The sequence below is a fragment of the Aedes albopictus genome, chromosome 3 (genome assembly GCF_035046485.1).
Source record: "Aedes albopictus strain Foshan chromosome 3, AalbF5, whole genome shotgun sequence".
NCBI classification, from domain to species: Eukaryota; Metazoa; Arthropoda; class Insecta; order Diptera; family Culicidae; genus Aedes; species Aedes albopictus.
The window spans coordinates 15,944,589-15,966,417 of record NC_085138.1 but is presented as its reverse complement, the minus strand read 5'-3'; the positions used below and the strand labels follow the sequence as shown (position 1 = coordinate 15,966,417).

Genomic DNA, 21,829 nt, shown 5'->3' with positions numbered 1-21,829 from the left:
TTTTTAACTTACGATGATTTCGAAACCCTAAAAAGATTAATTTGAGGTAAGGATATCCTCTTTTACTTGAGATTTGTAACAATCCATCAAAACTGGATCCTCAGCTTTCGCGAATGCTTACAGGGTGTTTACTACCTGAAAAAACCTCAGGGAATTTTATTCGACAGCCAAAAAACTGGAATACTTCGAGAATTTATTGAATACCCATACTCATACTCAACTCATAGAAACTTCTAGAAGATTCTAGACAAAATTTTGAAAATGTTGGAAATCCATTCCTGAAAAGCATTGGAAAAGTTTCAACTATTTCAAGATGATAATGTAATTAACGAAGACAGTACTATCAATCACCTAAAAGTCCTTCAGCTGGAATTCTTGCTCCAATTCCTAGTTTTCGAAATTATTTAAGAACAATTTCGGAACATAATCTGCTAGAAACCTTGTTCTTTTATTTCAGGATTTGACAGATTTTTAATCAAAGCTAGCTTTAATATATCAGGTAGCAATAAAATCTGTGGAATTTTGAGAAAAATCCTAAAATAGTTCTCCTTATCCTTAAATAGTTTCTTAGTGAGTTTGTCGGCATTGTGGCAGACCTCTTAGAGAACTTTACAGAGAAAGTGACAGGACTCTCGGAAGTCTTCTTGACATATCAGGAAAGGTTATAAACTACATTCAGAGGTTTCCAATACAATTTCTGTGCAGCGTTGGAAATAATCTTGCAGAACTTCAGAATAATCTTGAATGAATTTCTTATCGAAGGATTTTTGTGGAGTGCTCGGCGGAAATCCAGATTTTATACATACATACATGGATAATTTGCGATAAAATTGCAGTCACTGATCATCATAGGAACTGAACATCTGGAGTAATATATAAAGCAAAATCATTCTATTGAAGTTCTAGGGGAGATAGAATAACCTGGCGTTATATGCTAAAGAATCGTTGGTTGGCCTTCTGAATGGATTATTAACTAAATTAAGGAGTTTTTGGTGGGCATGTCAAAAGTTATTTTCAGCTCAGGGTATCAGGTAAAATCATTCTGAAAAAGCTTCTAACATGCCTTAAACAATTTATATTCTAACTCTCCGGAAAAAAAATCAGTTTTTTTTATCAGATTAGAAAAAAATATAGAAAAAAAAGGTTTGATTAAGGTATCGCGACACCTGGCGGTGGCTTCTATATTCGTCTTTTTTCCACTATAACTCAGTCAATTTTGAACCAGTTGGCTTGAAATGTTGTACACGGGTAGAAACTATACCTATCTCACCGCATTCCAAAAATTGTGTCAATTGGTTCAAATTTGACTGAGTTATAGCGGAAAACAGAAGAAAATAGAAGCCACCGCCCAAGTGGCGCGATTCCCTATATTAAAAAAAACTGGTGCACTTAACTGTTTTTTTTTTTAATTTTATTTCCACTCCTACAAAAAATAAGAAAATTTAGAAAATGTTATTTCATCCTATGGTAACTGTTGGGGTCACCCTAATGGAATCAACCACCAGGCTCTCCGCTGGCAGCCTCGACTGTCACCGGTTGACGTCTCAATGTGTCGAACCTTCTAGAATTGTTAAAGTCAGATTATTGTGTGATGTAGAATCGTTAAGTCACGTTTTTAATAGCCAAATAAATTATACGTTTTTATAGTTAAAAACCCACGATTTCGTTGCCCAAATGGGCCGCCTCGCTACATCACAACAGTGGCGACGAGTATTTACGTAGTTTATGTCGGTTTCGCTGGTTTCGCGTAGTGAAAACTCCGTCGGAAAATTATCACGACGCCGCCGACGAAAAGGAGAAAGCGCACATACAGTGCAATGGAGGAGTCGCAGCAAGCATCGGGAGTCAATCCACCCGGTCATAACCAGAACGGGCATCACCACCAGAATGCCCAGCAGCAGCAGCAGCAGCATCCTTCACTGCCACATCAGCTTCCTCCGCAACAACCGCTTCTACAACCTCCTCAGCAGCATCCACCACCTAACCTCAACCAACCGCAGCTTGGATCCACGAACGATGCCCTCATCCTGCAAATATTGCAGTACCTGCAGCATCAACAGGCCGTCACGAATCAGATCCTCCAACAGCAGCGTGAGTTCCAGCAACAGCAGCAACAGGGCGTACTTCAGCAGCAAGAGGCGATCTTTCGGAACGCTATGCAATCCATCCAAGTGAACGTCCCTCCCAATCCGGAACTCATCTTGGACTCGTTAGCTGCGAACATTAAGGAATTCCTCTACGATCCAGAAGCCAGTTCCACCTTCGGGTCGTGGTATGCCAGATACGAAGACCTTTTTGCGAAAGACGCCGAACGGATCGACGACGGCGCGAAGGTACGGTTGCTTCTCCGTCGGCTGGGAACCCAGGAGCATTACCGTTATGTAAGTTACATCCTGCCGAACACACCGAAAGATTTCCCGTTTTCGGAGACGGTGGAGAAGCTACGGGGTCTTTTTGGTACCAAGGAATCAGCAGTGAAGAAGCGGTATTCCACACTCACCATCGCAAAATCACCCACGGAGGACTACGTCTCCTATGCCTGCCGGGTGAACAAGATGTGTGTGGAATTTGAGTTGTCCAAAATGTCCGAGGCCCAATTCAAATGCTTGATGTTTGTTTGTGGGCTAAAGTCAGAGCGTGATTCGGAGGTACGGACAAGGCTGCTGACGAGGATCGAAGACAACAACAGTGTCAACCTGGATTCGCTCATCGAAGAATGCCAACGGTTGATGAACCTGAAGAGTGATACGGCCATGATTGAGAATCCAGTGGCCCCAGCAGTTCAAGCCATCAAGGGAAAGCAGCAATACCGGAAGCCGTTCAAAAAAGCCTTTCAGCGAGCAACGTTCAAGTCAGCAGCATCAACGGCAGCAGCAACCACGGAAGAGTGGTCCGGCATCGCCTTGCTGGAATTGTGGCGCGATGCACTATGCACGAGACTGCACTTTCGCCAACCATAAGTGTTCGTCCTGTCAACAGTTGGGACATAAGGAAGGCTATTGTTCCAGCGCCAGGAGATCAGCCAAGGGTAGGAGATCCAACGATAAGCAGTTCTCCACCAAAACCGTCGTGTCCGTCAACAGCGTTCAAGGCAAGCGCCGTTTCGTTTGGGTAAAACTCAACAACATCCCGGTGCGACTTCAGTTGGACACAGCATCCGACATCACCATCGTGTCAAAGGAGGTGTGGGAGCGAATTGGTAAGCCAGTAGCAGTCCCCACTTTGCAAAACGCCAAAACTGCATCCGGGGAGGACCTCCGCCTCGAATTTGAGTTCCTCTGCGAAGTTTCCCTCAACGAATCCGTGAGTACTGGTCACATTTACGTTTCTAATAATCCGTTGAATCTTTTGGGGATCGATTTCATCGACAAACTGGACCTCTGGTCGTTACCGATGGACAAGTTTTGTAATCTCGTCAACGGTGATGTGCCAGTCGACGCCGGTTCACTGCAGAAGGTCTATCCTGAACTCTTCAGCCCGACCCTGGGACTCTGCACAAAAACCAAAGTGAGTTTGGCACTGAAGGAGGCATGCAAACCTGTTTTTCGGCCTAAGCGGCCGGTGTCATACGCCATGCTACCCACTGTCGACGCGGAGCTTGATCGATTGGAAGGTCTGGGCATAATAACACCAGTGGATTTTTCGGAGTGGGCGGCTCCGATCGTCGTTGTTAGGAAGTCGAACGGGAGCATCCGGATATGTGGCGATTACTCCACGGGGTTGAACGACCGCCTACTCCCCCACCAGTACCCTCTACCCTTGCCGCAGGACATTTTCTCGAAGTTGACTGGCTGCACCGTTTTCAGTCAGATAGACTTGTCCGACGCTTTCCTTCAAATGGAAGTCGACGAAAGCAGCCGGAAACTACTCACCGTCAATACTCACCGGGGCTTGTACCAATACAACAGGCTTCCTCCGGGAGTCAAAGCAGCTCCTGGAGCTTTCCAACAATTGATGGACGTTATGCTGGCCGGACTTCCTTTCACGTCGGGATACCTCGATGATGTCATCGTCGGAGGCAGAACCGTTGAGGAGCATCGACGAAATTTGCATGCAGTTCTCCAACGGATCCAGGAATTCGGCTTCACGATCCGTCCAGAAAAGTGCTCTTTTGGGCAAGAACAACTCGGATATTTGGGCCTTTTGCTCGATAAAGATGGTCTGCGCCCAGATCCGAACAAAATTAAGGCAATCCAGGATATGCCACCGCCACGCGACCTTACGGGTGTCCGCTCCTTCTTGGGCGCCGTTAGTTATTACGGGAAATTCGTCCCGAATATGCGTTCACTGAGATACCCGCTGGATGAACTTCTCAAGTCTTCTTCTACCTTTAGGTGGACTGCTCAATGCCAGAAAGCTTTTGACGACTTCAAGGCGATTCTCTCGTCGGACCTTTTGTTGGCACACTACGATCCCCGTCAAGAAATAGTGGTGTCAGCTGATGCGTCGTCGATTGGCATTGGGGCTACCATCAGTCACAAGTACCCTGATGGCAAAATGAAGGTTATCCAGCATGCGTCACGGGCATTGACGACCACCGAAGAGAAGTACTCGCAACCAGACCGTGAAGGATTGGCGATTGTGTTTGCCGTGACCAAATTTCACAAGTACATCTTCGGCAGACACTTTCGACTACAAACGGATCATGCTCCACTCTTGCGCATCTTCGGGTCCAAGAAGGGTATACCAGTGTATACAGCTAATCGCCTTCAACGCTGGGCCCTTACCTTGCTCTCCTACGACTTTTCGATGGAATATGTCTCAACCGATAAATTCGGAAATGCAGATGTGCTGTCGCGCCTGATTGATCAGCATATCAAACCCGACGAAGATTTTGTGGTAGCCTGTACAACACTCGAAGAAGACCTGAAATCCGTAGCCACCAGTACAGTCAGCCAACTGCCACTAAGTTTCCGAATGGTGGAGCAAGCTACTCGATCCGATCCAGTCCTTCGGAAGGTGTACCGTTTCGTCAAACACGGATGGCCGAAGAAACGTTCGGATGTGAAGAACAAGGAGTTACTGCGCTACTACGATCGCCAAGAAGCACTGTCCATCGTCGAAGGAATCATCATGTTCAGCGACAGGTTGGTTATCCCGGCCCTCTACAGGAAGCGGTGTCTGGTCCAAATGCACAAAGGGCATCCAGGGATTCAACGAATGAAGGCTGTGGCGCGCAGTTTTGTCTACTGGCCTTGTCTCGACGAGGACATCATCGACCACGTACGAGCTTGCCACGGCTGTGCCTCTGCAGCAAGATCTCCGCCAAAAGTTACACCAGAACCGTGGCCCAAACCAACGGTTCCATGGCAGAGAATACATGTCGACTACGCTGGCCCACTGGAGGGCGAGTTCTATCTGGTGACCGTGGATGCATACAGCAAGTGGCCGGAGATTTTCCCAACCAAGTCCATCACTTCGAAAGCTACAATCAACCTCCTTCGAAGCCTATTTGCCAACAAGGGAATGCCTCAAGTCCTAGTGTCAGATAATGGCACGCAGTTCACTAGCGCCGAGTTCAAGCAGTTCTGCAGCGAAAACGGAGTGGAGCACGTAACAACAGCACCATTCCACCCGCAATCCAACGGCCAAGCCGAAAGGTTTGTAGACACGTTTAAGCGGGCGGTCAAAAAAGTCCAAGACGGAGAAGGTTCCATCAAAACGGCATTGGATACATTCCTGCTAGCGTACAGAACTACTCCAAACCCAAACACACCAGATGGAAGATCGCCTGCAGAGCTGATGTACAATCGTCGGCTTAGAACATCGTTGGAACTTCTGCGTGCGCCACGGAACCAAGCAACATCTACGGATGTGGACGCAGATCACCAATCAAGATCGTTCGTACCGAAAGACGCCGTCTATGCAAAAGTCTACGCCAACAATAAGTGGACTTGGGCTCCAGGAACAGTTGTGGAAAGGATCGGCCGAGTAATGTATAACGTTTGGATTAACGACAGGAAGTTGATCCGATCTCACGTGAACCAGCTCAGAAGCCGAGGTACAACTACCCTTCGAACGAATAAGAAGCATATTCTACCGCTGGAAATTTTGCTGAGTGAGTGCAACTTAGTCAAGCCATCAACGATTTGCCATCCAGCTCAGACAACACCCTCGCCGGAGTCCCTACGAGACCTACCAACTCGGGTGTCGTCTTCAGAATCGCCATCGTCATCGAGTGAAGCAAGTTCGTCCTCTTCAACAACGACGTCATCGGCTGGTTTCCAATCAGCAGTCGAATCATCGCCAGCGATCCTAGTCCCTCGTCGATCTTCTCGCATCAGAAGACCGCCGCAGCGGTTCAACGCCTATCGGCGATATTAAGGGGAAGCTTCATGGAAAACCTGGTAGAACCCGACTTTGGCGCACGTTTCGATTTTTTAAAAATTAATGGAAAGTGATATAAAAAATCTAAAAAAATCAGTTTTTAGCTAAGATCCTAAGGTTTATGTTCGTAAAAAAATATTTGATTTTACTCAAAATTTGAAAAAGTTGGACTCTCGAGAACACCAAAACTTTTGGTAGGAAAACCGCTCCCATGCCGCAAATTTTTGTGTTTGCACAACGATTTCTCCCGTAAAAATATGTTTTATCATATAACTATGTACGGTCATTTTGCTCAGAAACTAATAACGAGTCGAATGGTATATAAATATCAGGGGGTTTCATACAAAAATCTACATTGAGAGGCATTTGTATGAAAACATTTCCAAAATTATTGTGCGCCACCGCGATCGAACAGCAGCTAACGGTTTCTTGGCTGGCCTGCGGTGGGCACCCGTGCGGATGATGCAACGAAACAAAGCAGCAGATTTGCCTCACTAACGTTGATCCGGTAAAATAGTTGGACACAAATTGATTTCAGAAAAATATGTAATTGATTGCATGTTGGTTAATGCACGTGCAGTACACGGATGATTTAGTAATAGAAATAATGCATCTAGACAAATAAACAATGGTTACTCAAATATAGTGTTTCAGGTATGGTAATCGTATTTACATATATTGCAGTACAATATTGAAAAAAAATCATTTTTATTATTGAGTAGCCTGAGAAAGGAATGCGCGATATTTCTGATGAAAAAAAAACGCGATATCTCGCGTAATTCGTGATTAGGGCCTAAAAGCCATTGGTAACCAAGTGTGTAGCACGATGCTACCGAGTAGATGAATGAATAAACAAAAATTTAAACGCCAGCTTGATCAAGAGGAGACTGTCCTCTATCTGCCAATAGGTTAAATTTTGATGTTTACCTGCAATTCTGCACAGAAACAACGAGCTACGCACATGGTTACCGATGGTTTTTAGGGCGAGATCATAAGTTACACAAGTTATGATGATAAGTTCAGCTGAGGATCATTTTGGGGAATATAAATAGGATTGAAGAAATCTCGCAGCGGTAAACGTGCGGTTAACCAATATTTAGAAGGACCATGCTGAAAGTGCTGGATTCGATTTCCGAACGGTCCAGGATCTTTGTTGTGATTATTTGTGATTTTTTGTGATTATTTAGAAATTCTAATGAATATTTGAGTACACTGAGCTTGCTCGAGGATTTTTCAGAGTATTCCTCGATTTTTTGTGATTATTTAGGAATACAAATGAATATTTGAGCCTGCTGAGCTTATTCGAGGATTCTTGAAGAATGTTAGGAGTTTTTCTCGATTTTACGACAGCTAAGAAATTCAGATGAATATTTGAGTTCACTGAGTTTGCACGAGGATTCTTGAAGAGTTTTAGAGTATTCCTCGACTTTTTGTGATTATTTAGGAATTCTAATGAATATTTGAGTTTGCTGAGCTTATTCGAGAATTCTTGAAGAATGTTAGGAGTTTTCCTCGATTTTACGACAGCTAAGAAATTCAGATGAATATTTGAGTTCACTGAGTTTGCACGAGGATTCTTGAAGAGTTTTAGAGTATTCCTCGACTTTTTGTGATTATTTAGGAATTCTAATGAATATTTGAGTTTGCTGAGCTTATTAGAGGATTCTTGAAGAATGTTAGGAGTTTTCCTCGATTTTACGACAGCTAAGAAATTCAGATGAATATTTGAGTTCACTGATTTTGCACGAGGATTCTTGAAGAGTTTTAGAGTATTCCTCGACTTTTTGTGATTATTTAGGAATTCTAATGAATATTTGAGTACACTGAGCTTGCTCGAGAATTCTTGAAGAATTTGAGAATATTCCTCGACTTTTTGTGATTATTTAGGAATACAAATGAATATTTGAGCCTGCTGAGCTTATTCGAGGATTCTTGAAGAATGTTAGGAGTTTTCCTCGATTTTACGACAGCTAAGAAATTCAGATGAATATTTGAGTTCACTGAGTTTGCACGAGGATTCTTGAAGAGTTTTAGAGTATTCCTCGACTTTTTGTGATTATTTAGGAATTCTAATGAATATTTGAGTTTGCTGAGCTTATTCGATGATTCTTGAAGAATGTTAGGAGTTTTCCTCGATTTTACGACAGCTAAGAAATTCAGATGAACATTTGAGTTCACTGAGCTTGCTCGAGGATTCTTGAAGAATTTGAGAATATTCCTCGACTTTTTGTGATTATTTAGGAATACAAATGAATATTTGAGCCTGCTGAGCTTATTCGAGGATTCTTGAAGAATGTTAGGAGTTTTCCTCGATTTTACGACAGCTAAGAAATTCAGATGAATATTTGAGTTCACTGAGTTTGCACGAGGATTCTTGAAGAGTTTTAGAGTATTCCTCGACTTTTTGTGATTATTTAGGAATTCTAATGAATATTTGAGTTTGCTGAGCTTATTCGAGGATTCTTGAAGAATGTTAGGAGTTTTCCTCGATTTTACGACAGCTAAGAAATTCAGATGAATATTTGAGTTCACTGAGTTTGCATGAATATTTGAGTTTGCTGAGCTTATTCGAGGATTCTTGAAGAATGTTAGGAGTTTTCCTCGATTTTACGACAGCTAAGAAATTCAGATGAATATTTGAGTTCACTGAGTTTGCATGAATATTTGAGTTTGCTGAGCTTATTCGAGGATTCTTGAAGAATGTTAGGAGTTTTTCTCGATTTTACGACAGCTAAGAAATTCAGATGAATATTTGAGTTCACTGAGTTTGCACGAGGATTCTTGAAGAGTTTTAGAGTATTCCTCGACTTTTTGTGATTATTTAGGAATTCTAATGAATATTTGAGTTTGCTGAGCTTATTCGAGAATTCTTGAAGAATGTTAGGAGTTTTCCTCGATTTTACGACAGCTAAGAAATTCAGATGAATATTTGAGTTCACTGAGTTTGCACGAGGATTCTTGAAGAGTTTTAGAGTATTCCTCGACTTTTTGTGATTATTTAGGAATTCTAATGAATATTTGAGTTTGCTGAGCTTATTAGAGGATTCTTGAAGAATGTTAGGAGTTTTCCTCGATTTTACGACAGCTAAGAAATTCAGATGAATATTTGAGTTCACTGATTTTGCACGAGGATTCTTGAAGAGTTTTAGAGTATTCCTCGACTTTTTGTGATTATTTAGGAATTCTAATGAATATTTGAGTACACTGAGCTTGCTCGAGAATTCTTGAAGAATTTGAGAATATTCCTCGACTTTTTGTGATTATTTAGGAATACAAATGAATATTTGAGCCTGCTGAGCTTATTCGAGGATTCTTGAAGAATGTTAGGAGTTTTCCTCGATTTTACGACAGCTAAGAAATTCAGATGAATATTTGAGTTCACTGAGTTTGCACGAGGATTCTTGAAGAGTTTTAGAGTATTCCTCGACTTTTTGTGATTATTTAGGAATTCTAATGAATATTTGAGTTTGCTGAGCTTATTCGATGATTCTTGAAGAATGTTAGGAGTTTTCCTCGATTTTACGACAGCTAAGAAATTCAGATGAACATTTGAGTTCACTGAGCTTGCTCGAGGATTCTTGAAGAATTTGAGAATATTCCTCGACTTTTTGTGATTATTTAGGAATACAAATGAATATTTGAGCCTGCTGAGCTTATTCGAGGATTCTTGAAGAATGTTAGGAGTTTTCCTCGATTTTACGACAGCTAAGAAATTCAGATGAATATTTGAGTTCACTGAGTTTGCACGAGGATTCTTGAAGAGTTTTAGAGTATTCCTCGACTTTTTGTGATTATTTAGGAATTCTAATGAATATTTGAGTTTGCTGAGCTTATTCGAGGATTCTTGAAGAATGTTAGGAGTTTTCCTCGATTTTACGACAGCTAAGAAATTCAGATGAATATTTGAGTTCACTGAGTTTGCATGAATATTTGAGTTTGCTGAGCTTATTCGAGGATTCTTGAAGAATGTTAGGAGTTTTCCTCGATTTTACGACAGCTAAGAAATTCAGATGAATATTTGAGTTCACTGAGTTTGCATGAATATTTGAGTTTGCTGAGCTTATTCGAGGATTCTTGAAGAATGTTAGGAGTTTTCCTCGATTTTACAACAGCTAAGAAATTCAGATGAATATTTGAGTTCACTGAGCTTGCTCGAGGATTCTTGAAGAGTTTTAGAGTATTCCTCGATATTTTGTGATTATTTAGGAATTCTAATGAATATTAGAGTACACTGAGCTTGCTCGAGAATTCTTGAAGAATTTAAGAATATTCCTCGACTTTTTGTGATTATTTAGGAATACAAATGAATATTTGAGCCTGCTGAGCTTATTCGAGGATTTTTGAAGAATGTTAGGAGTTTTCCTCGATTTTACGACAGCTAAGAAATTCAGATGAATATTTGAGTTCACTGAGTTTGCACGAGGATTCTTGAAGAGTTTTAGAGTATTCCTCGACTTTTTGTGATTATTTAGGAATTCTAATGAATATTTGAGCCTGCTGAGCTTATTCGAGGATTCTTGAAGAATGTTAGGAGTTTTCCTCGATTTTACGACAGCTAAGAAATTCAGATGAATATTTGAGTTCACTGAGTTTGCACGAGGATTCTTGAAGAGTTTTAGAGTATTCCTCGACTTTTTGTGATTATTTAGGAATTCTAATGAATATTTGAGTTTGCTGAGCTTATTCGATGATTCTTGAAGAATGTTAGGAGTTTTCCTCGATTTTACGACAGCTAAGAAATTCAGATGAACATTTGAGTTCACTGAGCTTGCTCGAGGATTCTTGAAGAGTTTTAGAGTATTCCTCGATATTTTGTGATTATTTAGGAATTCTAATGAATATTAGAGTACACTGAGCTTGCTCGAGAATTCTTGAAGAATTTGAGAATATTCCTCGACTTTTTGTGATTATTTAGGAATACAAATGAATATTTGAGCCTGCTGAGCTTATTCGAGGATTCCTGAAGAATGTTAGGAGTTTTCCTCGATTTTACGACAGCTAAGAAATTCAGATGAATATTTGAGTTCACTGAGTTTGCACGAGGATTCTTGAAGAGTTTTAGAGTATTCCTCGACTTTTTATGATTATTTAGGAATTCTAATGAATATTTGAGCCTGCTGAGCTTATTCGAGGATTCTTGAAGAATGTTAGGAGTTTTCCTCGATTTTACGACAGCTAAGAAATTCAGATGAATATTTGAGTTCACTGAGTTTGCACGAGGATTCTTGAAGAGTTTTAGAGTATTCCTCGACTTTTTGTGATTATTTAGGAATTCTAATGAATATTTGAGTTTGCTGAGCTTATTCGATGATTCTTGAAGAATGTTAGGAGTTTTCCTCGATTTTACGACAGCTAAGAAATTCAGATGAATATTTGAGTTCACTGAGTTTGCACGAGGATTCTTGAAGAGTTTTAGAGTATTCCTCGACTTTTTGTGATTATTTAGGAATTCTAATGAATATTTGAGCCTGCTGAGCTTATTCGAGGATTCTTGAAGAATGTTAGGAGTTTTCCTCGATTTTACGACAGCTAAGAAATTCAGATGAATATTTGAGTTCACTGAGTTTGCACGAGGATTCTTGAAGAGTTTTAGAGTATTCCTCGACTTTTTGTGATTATTTAGGAATTCTAATGAATATTTGAGTTTGCTGAGCTTATTCGATGATTCTTGAAGAATGTTAGGAGTTTTCCTCGATTTTACGACAGCTAAGAAATTCAGATGAACATTTGAGTTCACTGAGCTTGCTCGAGGATTCTTGAAGAGTTTTAGAGTATTCCTCGATATTTTGTGATTATTTAGGAATTCTAATGAATATTAGAGTACACTGAGCTTGCTCGAGAATTCTTGAAGAATTTGAGAATATTCCTCGACTTTTTGTGATTATTTAGGAATACAAATGAATATTTGAGCCTGCTGAGCTTATTCGAGGATTCCTGAAGAATGTTAGGAGTTTTCCTCGATTTTACGACAGCTAAGAAATTCAGATGAATATTTGAGTTCACTGAGCTTGCTCGAGGATTCTTGAAGAGTTTTAGAGTATTCCTCGATATTTTGTGATTATTTAGGAATTCTAATGAATATTAGAGTACACTGAGCTTGCTCGAGAATTCTTGAAGAATTTGAGAATATTCCTCGACTTTTTGTGATTATTTAGGAATACAAATGAATATTTGAGCCTGCTGAGCTTATTCGATGATTCTTGAAGAATGTTAGGAGTTTTCCTCGATTTTACGACAGCTAAGAAATTCAGATGAATATTTAAGTTCACTGAGTTTGCACGAGGATTCTTGAAGAGTTTTAGAGTATTCCTCGACTTTTTGTGATTATTTAGGAATTCTAATGAATATTTGAGTTTGCTGAGCTTATTCGAGGATTCTTGAAGAATGTTAGGAGTTTTCCTCGATTTTACGACAGCTAAGAAATTCAGATGAATATTTGAGTTCACTGAGCTTGCTCGAGGATTCTTGAAGAGTTTTAGAGTATTCCTCGATATTTTGTGATTATTTAGGAATTCTAATGAATATTAGAGTACACTGAGCTTGCTCGAGGATTCTTGAAGAGTTTTAGAGTATTCCTCGATATTTTGTGATTATTTAGGAATTCTAATGAATATTTGAGTACACTGAGCTTGCTCGAGAATTCTTGAAGAATTTGAGAATATTCCTCGACTTTTTGTGATTATTTAGGAATACAAATGAATATTTGAGCCTGCTGAGCTTATTCGAGGATTCTTGAAGAATGTTAGGAGTTTTCCTCGATTTTACGACAGCTAAGAAATTCAGATGAATATTTGAGTTCACTGAGTTTGCACGAGGATTCTTGAAGAGTTTTAGAGTATTCCTCGACTTTTTGTGATTATTTAGGAATTCTAATGAATATTTGAGTTTGCTGAGCTTATTCGATGATTCTTGAAGAATGTTAAGAGTTTTCCTCGATTTTACGACAGCTAAGAAATTCAGATGAACATTTGAGTTCACTGAGCTTGCTCGAGGATTCTTGAAGAGTTTTAGAGTATTCCTCGATATTTTGTGATTATTTAGGAATTCTAATGAATATTAGAGTACACTGAGCTTGCTCGAGAATTCTTGAAGAATTTGAGAATATTCCTCGACTTTTTGTGATTATTTAGGAATACAAATGAATATTTGAGCCTGCTGAGCTTATTCGAGGATTTTTGAAGAATGTTAGGAGTTTTCCTCGATTTTACGATAATTGAAAAAATCAGATGAATATTTGAGTTCACTGAGCTTGCTCGAGGATTCTTGAAGAGTTTTAGAGTATTCCTCGATTTTTTGTGATTATTTAGGAATTCTAGAGGAGTTTTAGAGTATTCCTCGATATTTTGTGATTATTTAGGAACTCTAATGAATATTTGAGTACACTGTGTTTGCTCGAGAATTCTTGAAGAATTTGAGAATATTCCTCGACTTTTTGTGATTATTTAGGAGTACTTATGAATATTTGAGCCTGCTGAGCTTATTCGAGGATTCTTGAAGAATGTTAGGAGTTTTCCTCGATTTTACGATATTTGAAAAAATCAGATGAATATTTGAGTTCACTGAGTTTGCACGAGGATTCTTGAAGAGTTTTAGAGTATTCCTCGACTTTTTGTGATTATTTAGGAATTCTAATGAATATTTGAGCCTGCTGAGCTTATTCGAGGATTCTTGAAGAATGTTAGGAGTTTTCCTCGATTTTACGACAGCTAAGAAATTCAGATGAATATTTGAGTTCACTGAGTTTGCACGAGGATTCTTGAAGAGTTTTAGAGTATTCCTCGACTTTTTGTGATTATTTAGGAATTCTAATGAATATTTGAGTTTGCTGAGCTTATTCGATGATTCTTGAAGAATGTTAGGAGTTTTCCTCGATTTTACGACAGCTAAGAAATTCAGATGAACATTTGAGTTCACTGAGCTTGCTCGAGGATTCTTGAAGAGTTTTAGAGTATTCCTCGATATTTTGTGATTATTTAGGAATTCTAATGAATATTAGAGTACACTGAGCTTGCTCGAGAATTCTTGAAGAATTTGAGAATATTCCTCGACTTTTTGTGATTATTTAGGAATACAAATGAATATTTGAGCCTGCTGAGCTTATTCGAGGATTCTTGAAGAATGTTAGGAGTTTTCCTCGATTTTACGACAGCTAAGAAATTCAGATGAATATTTGAGTTCACTGAGTTTGCACGAGGATTCTTGAAGAGTTTTAGAGTATTCCTCGACTTTTTATGATTATTTAGGAATTCTAATGAATATTTGAGTTTGCTGAGCTTATTCGAGGATTCTTGAAGAATGTTAGGAGTTTTCCTTGATTTTACGACAGCTAAGAAATTCAGATGAATATTTGAGTTCACTGAGTTTGCACGAGGATTCTTGAAGAGTTTTAGAGTATTCCTCGACTTTTTGTGATTATTTAGGAATTCTAATGAATATTTGAGTTTGCTGAGCTTATTCGATGATTCTTGAAGAATGTTAGGAGTTTTCCTCGATTTTACGACAGCTAAGAAATTCAGATGAACATTTGAGTTCACTGAGCTTGCTCGAGGATTCTTGAAGAGTTTTAGAGTATTCCTCGATTTTTTGTGATTATTTAGGAATTCTAGAGGAGTTTTAGAGTATTCCTCGATATTTTGTGATTATTTAGGAACTCTAATGAATATTTGAGTACACTGTGTTTGCTCGAGAATTCTTGAAGAATTTGAGAATATTCCTCGACTTTTTGTGATTATTTAGGAGTACTTATGAATATTTGAGTTTGCTGAGCTTATTCGAGGATTCTTGAAGAATGTTAGGAGTTTTCCTTGATTTTACGACAGCTAAGAAATTCAGATGAATATTTGAGTTCACTGAGTTTGCACGAGGATTCTTGAAGAGTTTTAGAGTATTCCTCGACTTTTTGTGATTATTTAGGAATTCTAATGAATATTTGAGCCTGCTGAGCTTATTCGAGGATTCTTGAAGAATGTTAGGAGTTTTCCTCGATTTTACGACAGCTAAGAAATTCAGATGAATATTTGAGTTCACTGAGTTTGCACGAGGATTCTTGAAGAGTTTTAGAGTATTCCTCGATTTTTTGTGATTATTTAGGAATTCTAGAGGAGTTTTAGAGTATTCCTCGATATTTTGTGATTATTTAGGAACTCTAATGAATATTTGAGTACACTGTGTTTGCTCGAGAATTCTTGAAGAATTTGAGAATATTCCTCGACTTTTTGTGATTATTTAGGAGTACTTATGAATATTTGAGTTTGCTGAGCTTATTCGAGGATTCTTGAAGAATGTTAGGAGTTTTCCTTGATTTTACGACAGCTAAGAAATTCAGATGAATATTTGAGTTCACTGAGTTTGCACGAGGATTCTTGAAGAGTTTTAGAGTATTCCTCGACTTTTTGTGATTATTTAGGAATTCTAATGAATATTTGAGCCTGCTGAGCTTATTCGAGGATTCTTGAAGAATGTTAGGAGTTTTCCTCGATTTTACGACAGCTAAGAAATTCAGATGAATATTTGAGTTCACTGAGTTTGCACGAGGATTCTTGAAGAGTTTTAGAGTATTCCTCGACTTTTTGTGATTATTTAGGAATTCTAATGAATATTTGAGTTTGCTGAGCTTATTCGATGATTCTTGAAGAATGTTAGGAGTTTTCCTCGATTTTACGACAGCTAAGAAATTCAGATGAACATTTGAGTTCACTGAGCTTGCTCGAGGATTCTTGAAGAGTTTTAGAGTATTCCTCGATATTTTGTGATTATTTAGGAATTCTAATGAATATTAGAGTACACTGAGCTTGCTCGAGAATTCTTGAAGAATTTGAGAATATTCCTCGACTTTTTGTGATTATTTAGGAATACAAATGAATATTTGAGCCTGCTGAGCTTATTCGAGGATTCTTGAAGAATGTTAGGAGTTTTCCTCGATTTTACGACAGCTAAGAAATTCAGATGAATATTTGAGTTCACTGAGTTTGCACGAGGATTCTTGAAGAGTTTTAGAGTATTCCTCGACTTTTTATGATTATTTAGGAATTCTAATGAATATTTGAGTTCACTGAGCTTGCTCGAGGATTCTTGAAGAGTTTTAGAGTATTCCTCGATATTTTGTGATTATTTAGGAATTCTAATGAATATTAGAGTACACTGAGCTTGCTCGAGAATTCTTGAAGAATTTGAGAATATTCCTCGACTTTTTGTGATTATTTAGGAATACAAATGAATATTTGAGCCTGCTGAGCTTATTCGATGATTCTTGAAGAATGTTAGGAGTTTTCCTCGATTTTACGACAGCTAAGAAATTCAGATGAATATTTAAGTTCACTGAGTTTGCACGAGGATTCTTGAAGAGTATTAGAGTATTCCTCGACTTTTTGTGATTATTTAGGAATTCTAATGAATATTTGAGTTTGCTGAGCTTATTCGAGGATTCTTGAAGAATGTTAGGAGTTTTCCTCGATTTTACGACAGCTAAGAAATTCAGATGAATATTTGAGTTCACTGAGCTTGCTCGAGGATTCTTGAAGAGTTTTAGAGTATTCCTCGATATTTTGTGATTATTTAGGAATTCTAATGAATATTAGAGTACACTGAGCTTGCTCGAGGATTCTTGAAGAGTTTTAGAGTATTCCTCGATATTTTGTGATTATTTAGGAATTCTAATGAATATTTGAGTACACTGAGCTTGCTCGAGAATTCTTGAAGAATTTGAGAATATTCCTCGACTTTTTGTGATTATTTAGGAATACAAATGAATATTTGAGCCTGCTGAGCTTATTCGAGGATTCTTGAAGAATGTTAGGAGTTTTCCTCGATTTTACGACAGCTAAGAAATTCAGATGAATATTTGAGTTCACTGAGTTTGCACGAGGATTCTTGAAGAGTTTTAGAGTATTCCTCGACTTTTTGTGATTATTTAGGAATTCTAATGAATATTTGAGTTTGCTGAGCTTATTCGATGATTCTTGAAGAATGTTAAGAGTTTTCCTCGATTTTACGACAGCTAAGAAATTCAGATGAACATTTGAGTTCACTGAGTTTGCACGAGGATTCTTGAAGAGTTTTAGAGTATTCCTCGACTTTTTGTGATTATTTAGGAATTCTAATGAATATTTGAGTTTGCTGAGCTTATTCGAGGATTCTTGAAGAATGTTAGGAGTTTTCCTCGATTTTACGACAGCTAAGAAATTCAGATGAATATTTGAGTTCACTGAGCTTGCTCGAGGATTCTTGAAGAGTTTTAGAGTATTCCTCGATATTTTGTGATTATTTAGGAATTCTAATGAATATTAGAGTACACTGAGCTTGCTCGAGGATTCTTGAAGAGTTTTAGAGTATTCCTCGATATTTTGTGATTATTTAGGAATTCTAATGAATATTAGAGTACACTGAGCTTGCTCGAGAATTCTTGAAGAATTTGAGAATATTCCTCGACTTTTTGTGATTATTTAGGAATACAAATGAATATTTGAGCCTGCTGAGCTTATTCGAGGATTTTTGAAGAATGTTAGGAGTTTTCCTCGATTTTACGATAATTGAAAAAATCAGATGAATATTTGAGTTCACTGAGCTTGCTCGAGGATTCTTGAAGAGTTTTAGAGTATTCCTCGATTTTTTGTGATTATTTAGGAATTCTAGAGGAGTTTTAGAGTATTCCTCGATATTTTGTGATTATTTAGGAACTCTAATGAATATTTGAGTACACTGTGTTTGCTCGAGAATTCTTGAAGAATTTGAGAATATTCCTCGACTTTTTGTGATTATTTAGGAGTACTTATGAATATTTGAGCCTGCTGAGCTTATTCGAGGATTCTTGAAGAATGTTAGGAGTTTTCCTCGATTTTACGATATTTGAAAAAATCAGATGAATATTTGAGTTCACTGAGCTTGCTCGAGGATTCTTGAAGAGTTTTAGAGTATTCCTCGATTTTTTGTGATTATTTAGGAATTCTAATGAATATTTGAGTACACTGAGCTTGCTCGAGAATTCTTGAAGAATTTGAGAATATTCCTCGACTTTTTGTGATTATTTAGGAATACTAATGAATATTTGAGTTCACTGAGCTTATTCGAGCATTCTTGAACAGTTTTAGAGTATTCCTCGATATTTTGTGATTATTCAGGAATTCTAATGAATATTTGAGTTCACTGAGCTTGCTCGAGGATTCTTTAGAGTATTCCTCGATTTTTTGTGATGATTTAGGAATTCTTATGAATATTTGAGTACACTGAGCTTGCTCGAGGCTTCTTGAAGAGTTTTAGAGTATTCCGCGATTTTTTGTGATTGTTTAGGAATTTTAGTAAATATTTGAGTTCACTGAGCTTGCTCGAGAATTCTTGAATATTCACTAGAATTCCCAGGTAATCATAAAAATCAACAAAAATTCACAAATACTTCAACAACCCCTCGAGCAAGCTCATTCAACTCAAATATTCACCAGAATTTCCAGATCATCATTAACCCTCGAGCGATCGCGCTGTTGTATTTTGTACAACACGTTGAAAAAAACTCGCTTTTTGTACTCAGCATTAGCGAGGTGCTGACGCAGGTAGTCAACCGCGCGAGTTACGGAAGGTAAAAATCAACAAATATTCACAAATACTTCAAGAACCCTCGAGCAAGCTGATTGAACTCAAATATTCAACAGAATTCCCAGTGGAATTTCCTTTCAGAATTTCCTTTAAGAATTTCCTTTCGGAATTTCCTTTACGAATTTCCTTTCGGAATTCCCTTTAGGAATTTCCTTTCGGGATTTCCCTTACGAATTTCCTTTCGGAATTTCCCTTACGGATTTCCTTTAGGAATTTTATTTGGGAATTTCCTTTAGGAATTTCCTTTCGGAATTTCCTTTCGGAATTTCCTTTAGGAATTTCCTTTAGGAATTTCCTTTAGGAATTTCCTTTAGGAATTTCCTTTAGGAATTTCCTTTAGAAATTTCCTTTAGGTATTTTCTTTAGGAATTTCCTTCAGGAATTTTCTAAAGGAATTTTCTTCAGGAATTTTCTTTGGGAGTTTTCTCTAAGGATTTTGTTCAGGAATTTCCTTTAGAAATTTCTTTTAAGGATTTTCTTTTAGGAATATTATTTACGAATTTCCTTTCGGAATTTCCCTTACGAATTTCCTTTAGGAATTTCTTTTAGGAACGTCCTTTACGAATTTTCTTTAGGAATGTCCTTTAGGGATTTTCTTTAGGAATTTCCTTTAGGAATATCCTTTAGCAATTTCCTTTAGGAATGTCTTCTAGGAATTTCCTTTAGGAATGTCCTTTAGTATTTTTTTTTAGTAATTTCTTTTAGGAATTTCCTTTAGGAATTTCCTTCAGGAATTTCCTTTAAGAATTTCCTTTAGGAATTTCCTTTAGGGATTTCCTTTAGGAATTTCCTTTAGGGATTTCCTTTAGGAATTTCCTTTAGGAATTTTCCTTTCGGAATTTCCTTTAGGAATTTTCTTTCGCAATTTCCTTTAGGAATTTCCTTTCGGAATTTCCTTTCGGAATTTCCTTTCGGAATTTCCTTTCGGAATTTCCTTTAGGAATTTCCTTTCGGAATTTCCTTTAGGAATTTCCTTTCGGAATTTCCTTTAGGAATTTCCTTTCGGAATTTCCTTTAGGAATTTCCTTTCGGAATTTCCTTTAGGAATTTCCTTTCGGAATTTCCTTGAGGAATTTCTTTTCGGAATTTCCTTTAGGAATTTCCTTTAGGAATTTCCTTTAGGAATTTCCTTTAGGAATTTCCTTTAGGAATTTCCTTTAGGAATTTCCTTTAGGAATTTCCTTTAGGAATTTCCTTTAGGAATTTCCTTTAGGAATTTCCTTTAGAAATTTCCTTTAGGTATTTTCTTTATGAATTTACTTTAGGAATTTCCTTTCGGAATTTAATTTAGGAATTTCCTTTCAGAATTTCCCTTACGAATTTCCTTTCGGAAATTCCCTTACGAATTTCCTTTCGGAATTTCCCTTACAAATTTCCTTTAGGAACGTCCTTTAGGAATTTTCTTTAGGAATGTCCTTTAGGAAATTCAATGTTACCCCGGATTACGGTACTACGAATTTTTCGGTCAACTATGCTCATGCTAATCTGATTTTTTTCTGACTATTGATTACTCAGGAATTCCTTAAAAATATTTCCGTAGGCCATGAATTCCAAGAGACAAGAGAAATTGCGCATTTTTGAAAAATCTGAACCTGATTCCGTTGCCGTAACGATATGTTAGGCTGATTTTGAAGAAGCTGTTACATAATTTGTCACTTACCTTTAATTTTCTAAAGAACACAATTTTAGGGATCTTCGAATATTGGTTGATTGTGATAGGTTTTTCTACGCTTTTTTTTTTCATGTGCACGCATGCCAATTTTAAATTTGCTTTCAAAGGCGTAGCCAGCTTTTCGGCCAGGGGGAGGCGAGCACCCTTACACTGAAAACCAAATTGCAGTTACAAGGAGTTCAAATTTCATCATTTAAAAAATAAAAATAAAAGTGAAGTATGAAATATGGGTGATTAACAGGAATGGTTCAATGAAAATCATATATGATTATAATCCTGAGGAATTCCTCAAGATATTGCTTCAGGAATTTCTTAACAAATGCCATCAAAAATTTGAATTTATCCAGCAGTTTTCTCAGAAATTTCTTTAATATTTTTCCAGGTTATTTTAATGTAGATATTTCAGCAGAAATTACCTTCGGAAAACTTGCAGTAATTCCGTTGGGAATACCTTCAGAAATTTTATCAATAATTCCTCCAGAAGTTTTATTACGAATTTTACCATGCATTCTTTTGAGAATATCCCCAGTAATTCTTTACAAATATCATTCTTAATTCCACCAGAAATCCGTTTGAGAAGCTCCAGAAAATACTTTAAGAATTTCTCCGGGATTTTTTTCAAAAATTCCAATCAAATTAAGATTCCTTTCCTTGAGGAATACCCTAAGAAATGTTTGGATAAATTTCTTCGAAAAATCCTTTAATGAATTCCTAAGGAATTACCGGAAAACAATTTTTGAAAATTTCTGGAGGAATATCTTTGGAAGTTGCCAGAGGAATGCATTCGGAAAATCTTTAAGGAATCAATTAAAAAATAATTTCAGGAATTTATTTCGAAAATCCTTGAGGAATTCCACCGGAAATTCCTTGACAAATTCTTCAGAAATTTCTTGAGGAATCCCTTCATTTCTAAAGCTCCTTGAGAAGTTCCATAAGACATTCTTTCGAGAGTTCTTCTACGATTTCCTTTAGAAGATTCTTCGGGAATTCCTTGAGGAATTTCTTTGAAATAGATTAAGAATATTCCTTGAGGAACTCCTTCGGAGTTTTCGTGAGAAATTCTTCTGAAAATTCTTTGACGAATACCTTCAAAAATTCTTTGAGGAATTCATCCGGAAATTTCTGTGAGAATTCCTTCCCAAATTCCTGAAACAATACTTTCGAAAATATTGAAAAATATCCACTAAAAGTCTCATGAGATATCCCTTCTGAAATTCCATAAGGAATTTCTTTAAAAATATTTCA

The 21,829-nt window shown here is 37.6% G+C and overlaps 1 protein-coding gene across 1 annotated transcript; it reads left to right on the top strand.

Moving 5' to 3' along the window:
• The first annotated feature begins 2,828 nt into the window (after positions 1–2,828).
• On the top strand, positions 2,829–7,535 carry LOC134290106 (uncharacterized protein K02A2.6-like). Its single transcript, XM_062857142.1, has one exon. It carries the CDS (start codon positions 2,923–2,925, stop codon positions 6,322–6,324), a length of 3,402 nt encoding a protein of 1,133 aa, XP_062713126.1. The 5' UTR covers positions 2,829–2,922; the 3' UTR covers positions 6,325–7,535.
• Positions 7,536–21,829: the final 14,294 nt, after the last annotated feature.

Bases quoted from the DNA above. Each gene is read 5' to 3' on its own strand.
- LOC134290106 (XM_062857142.1), top strand. From the start codon at position 2,923: ATGCACTATGCACGAGACTGCACTTTCGCCAACCATAAGTGTTCGTCC.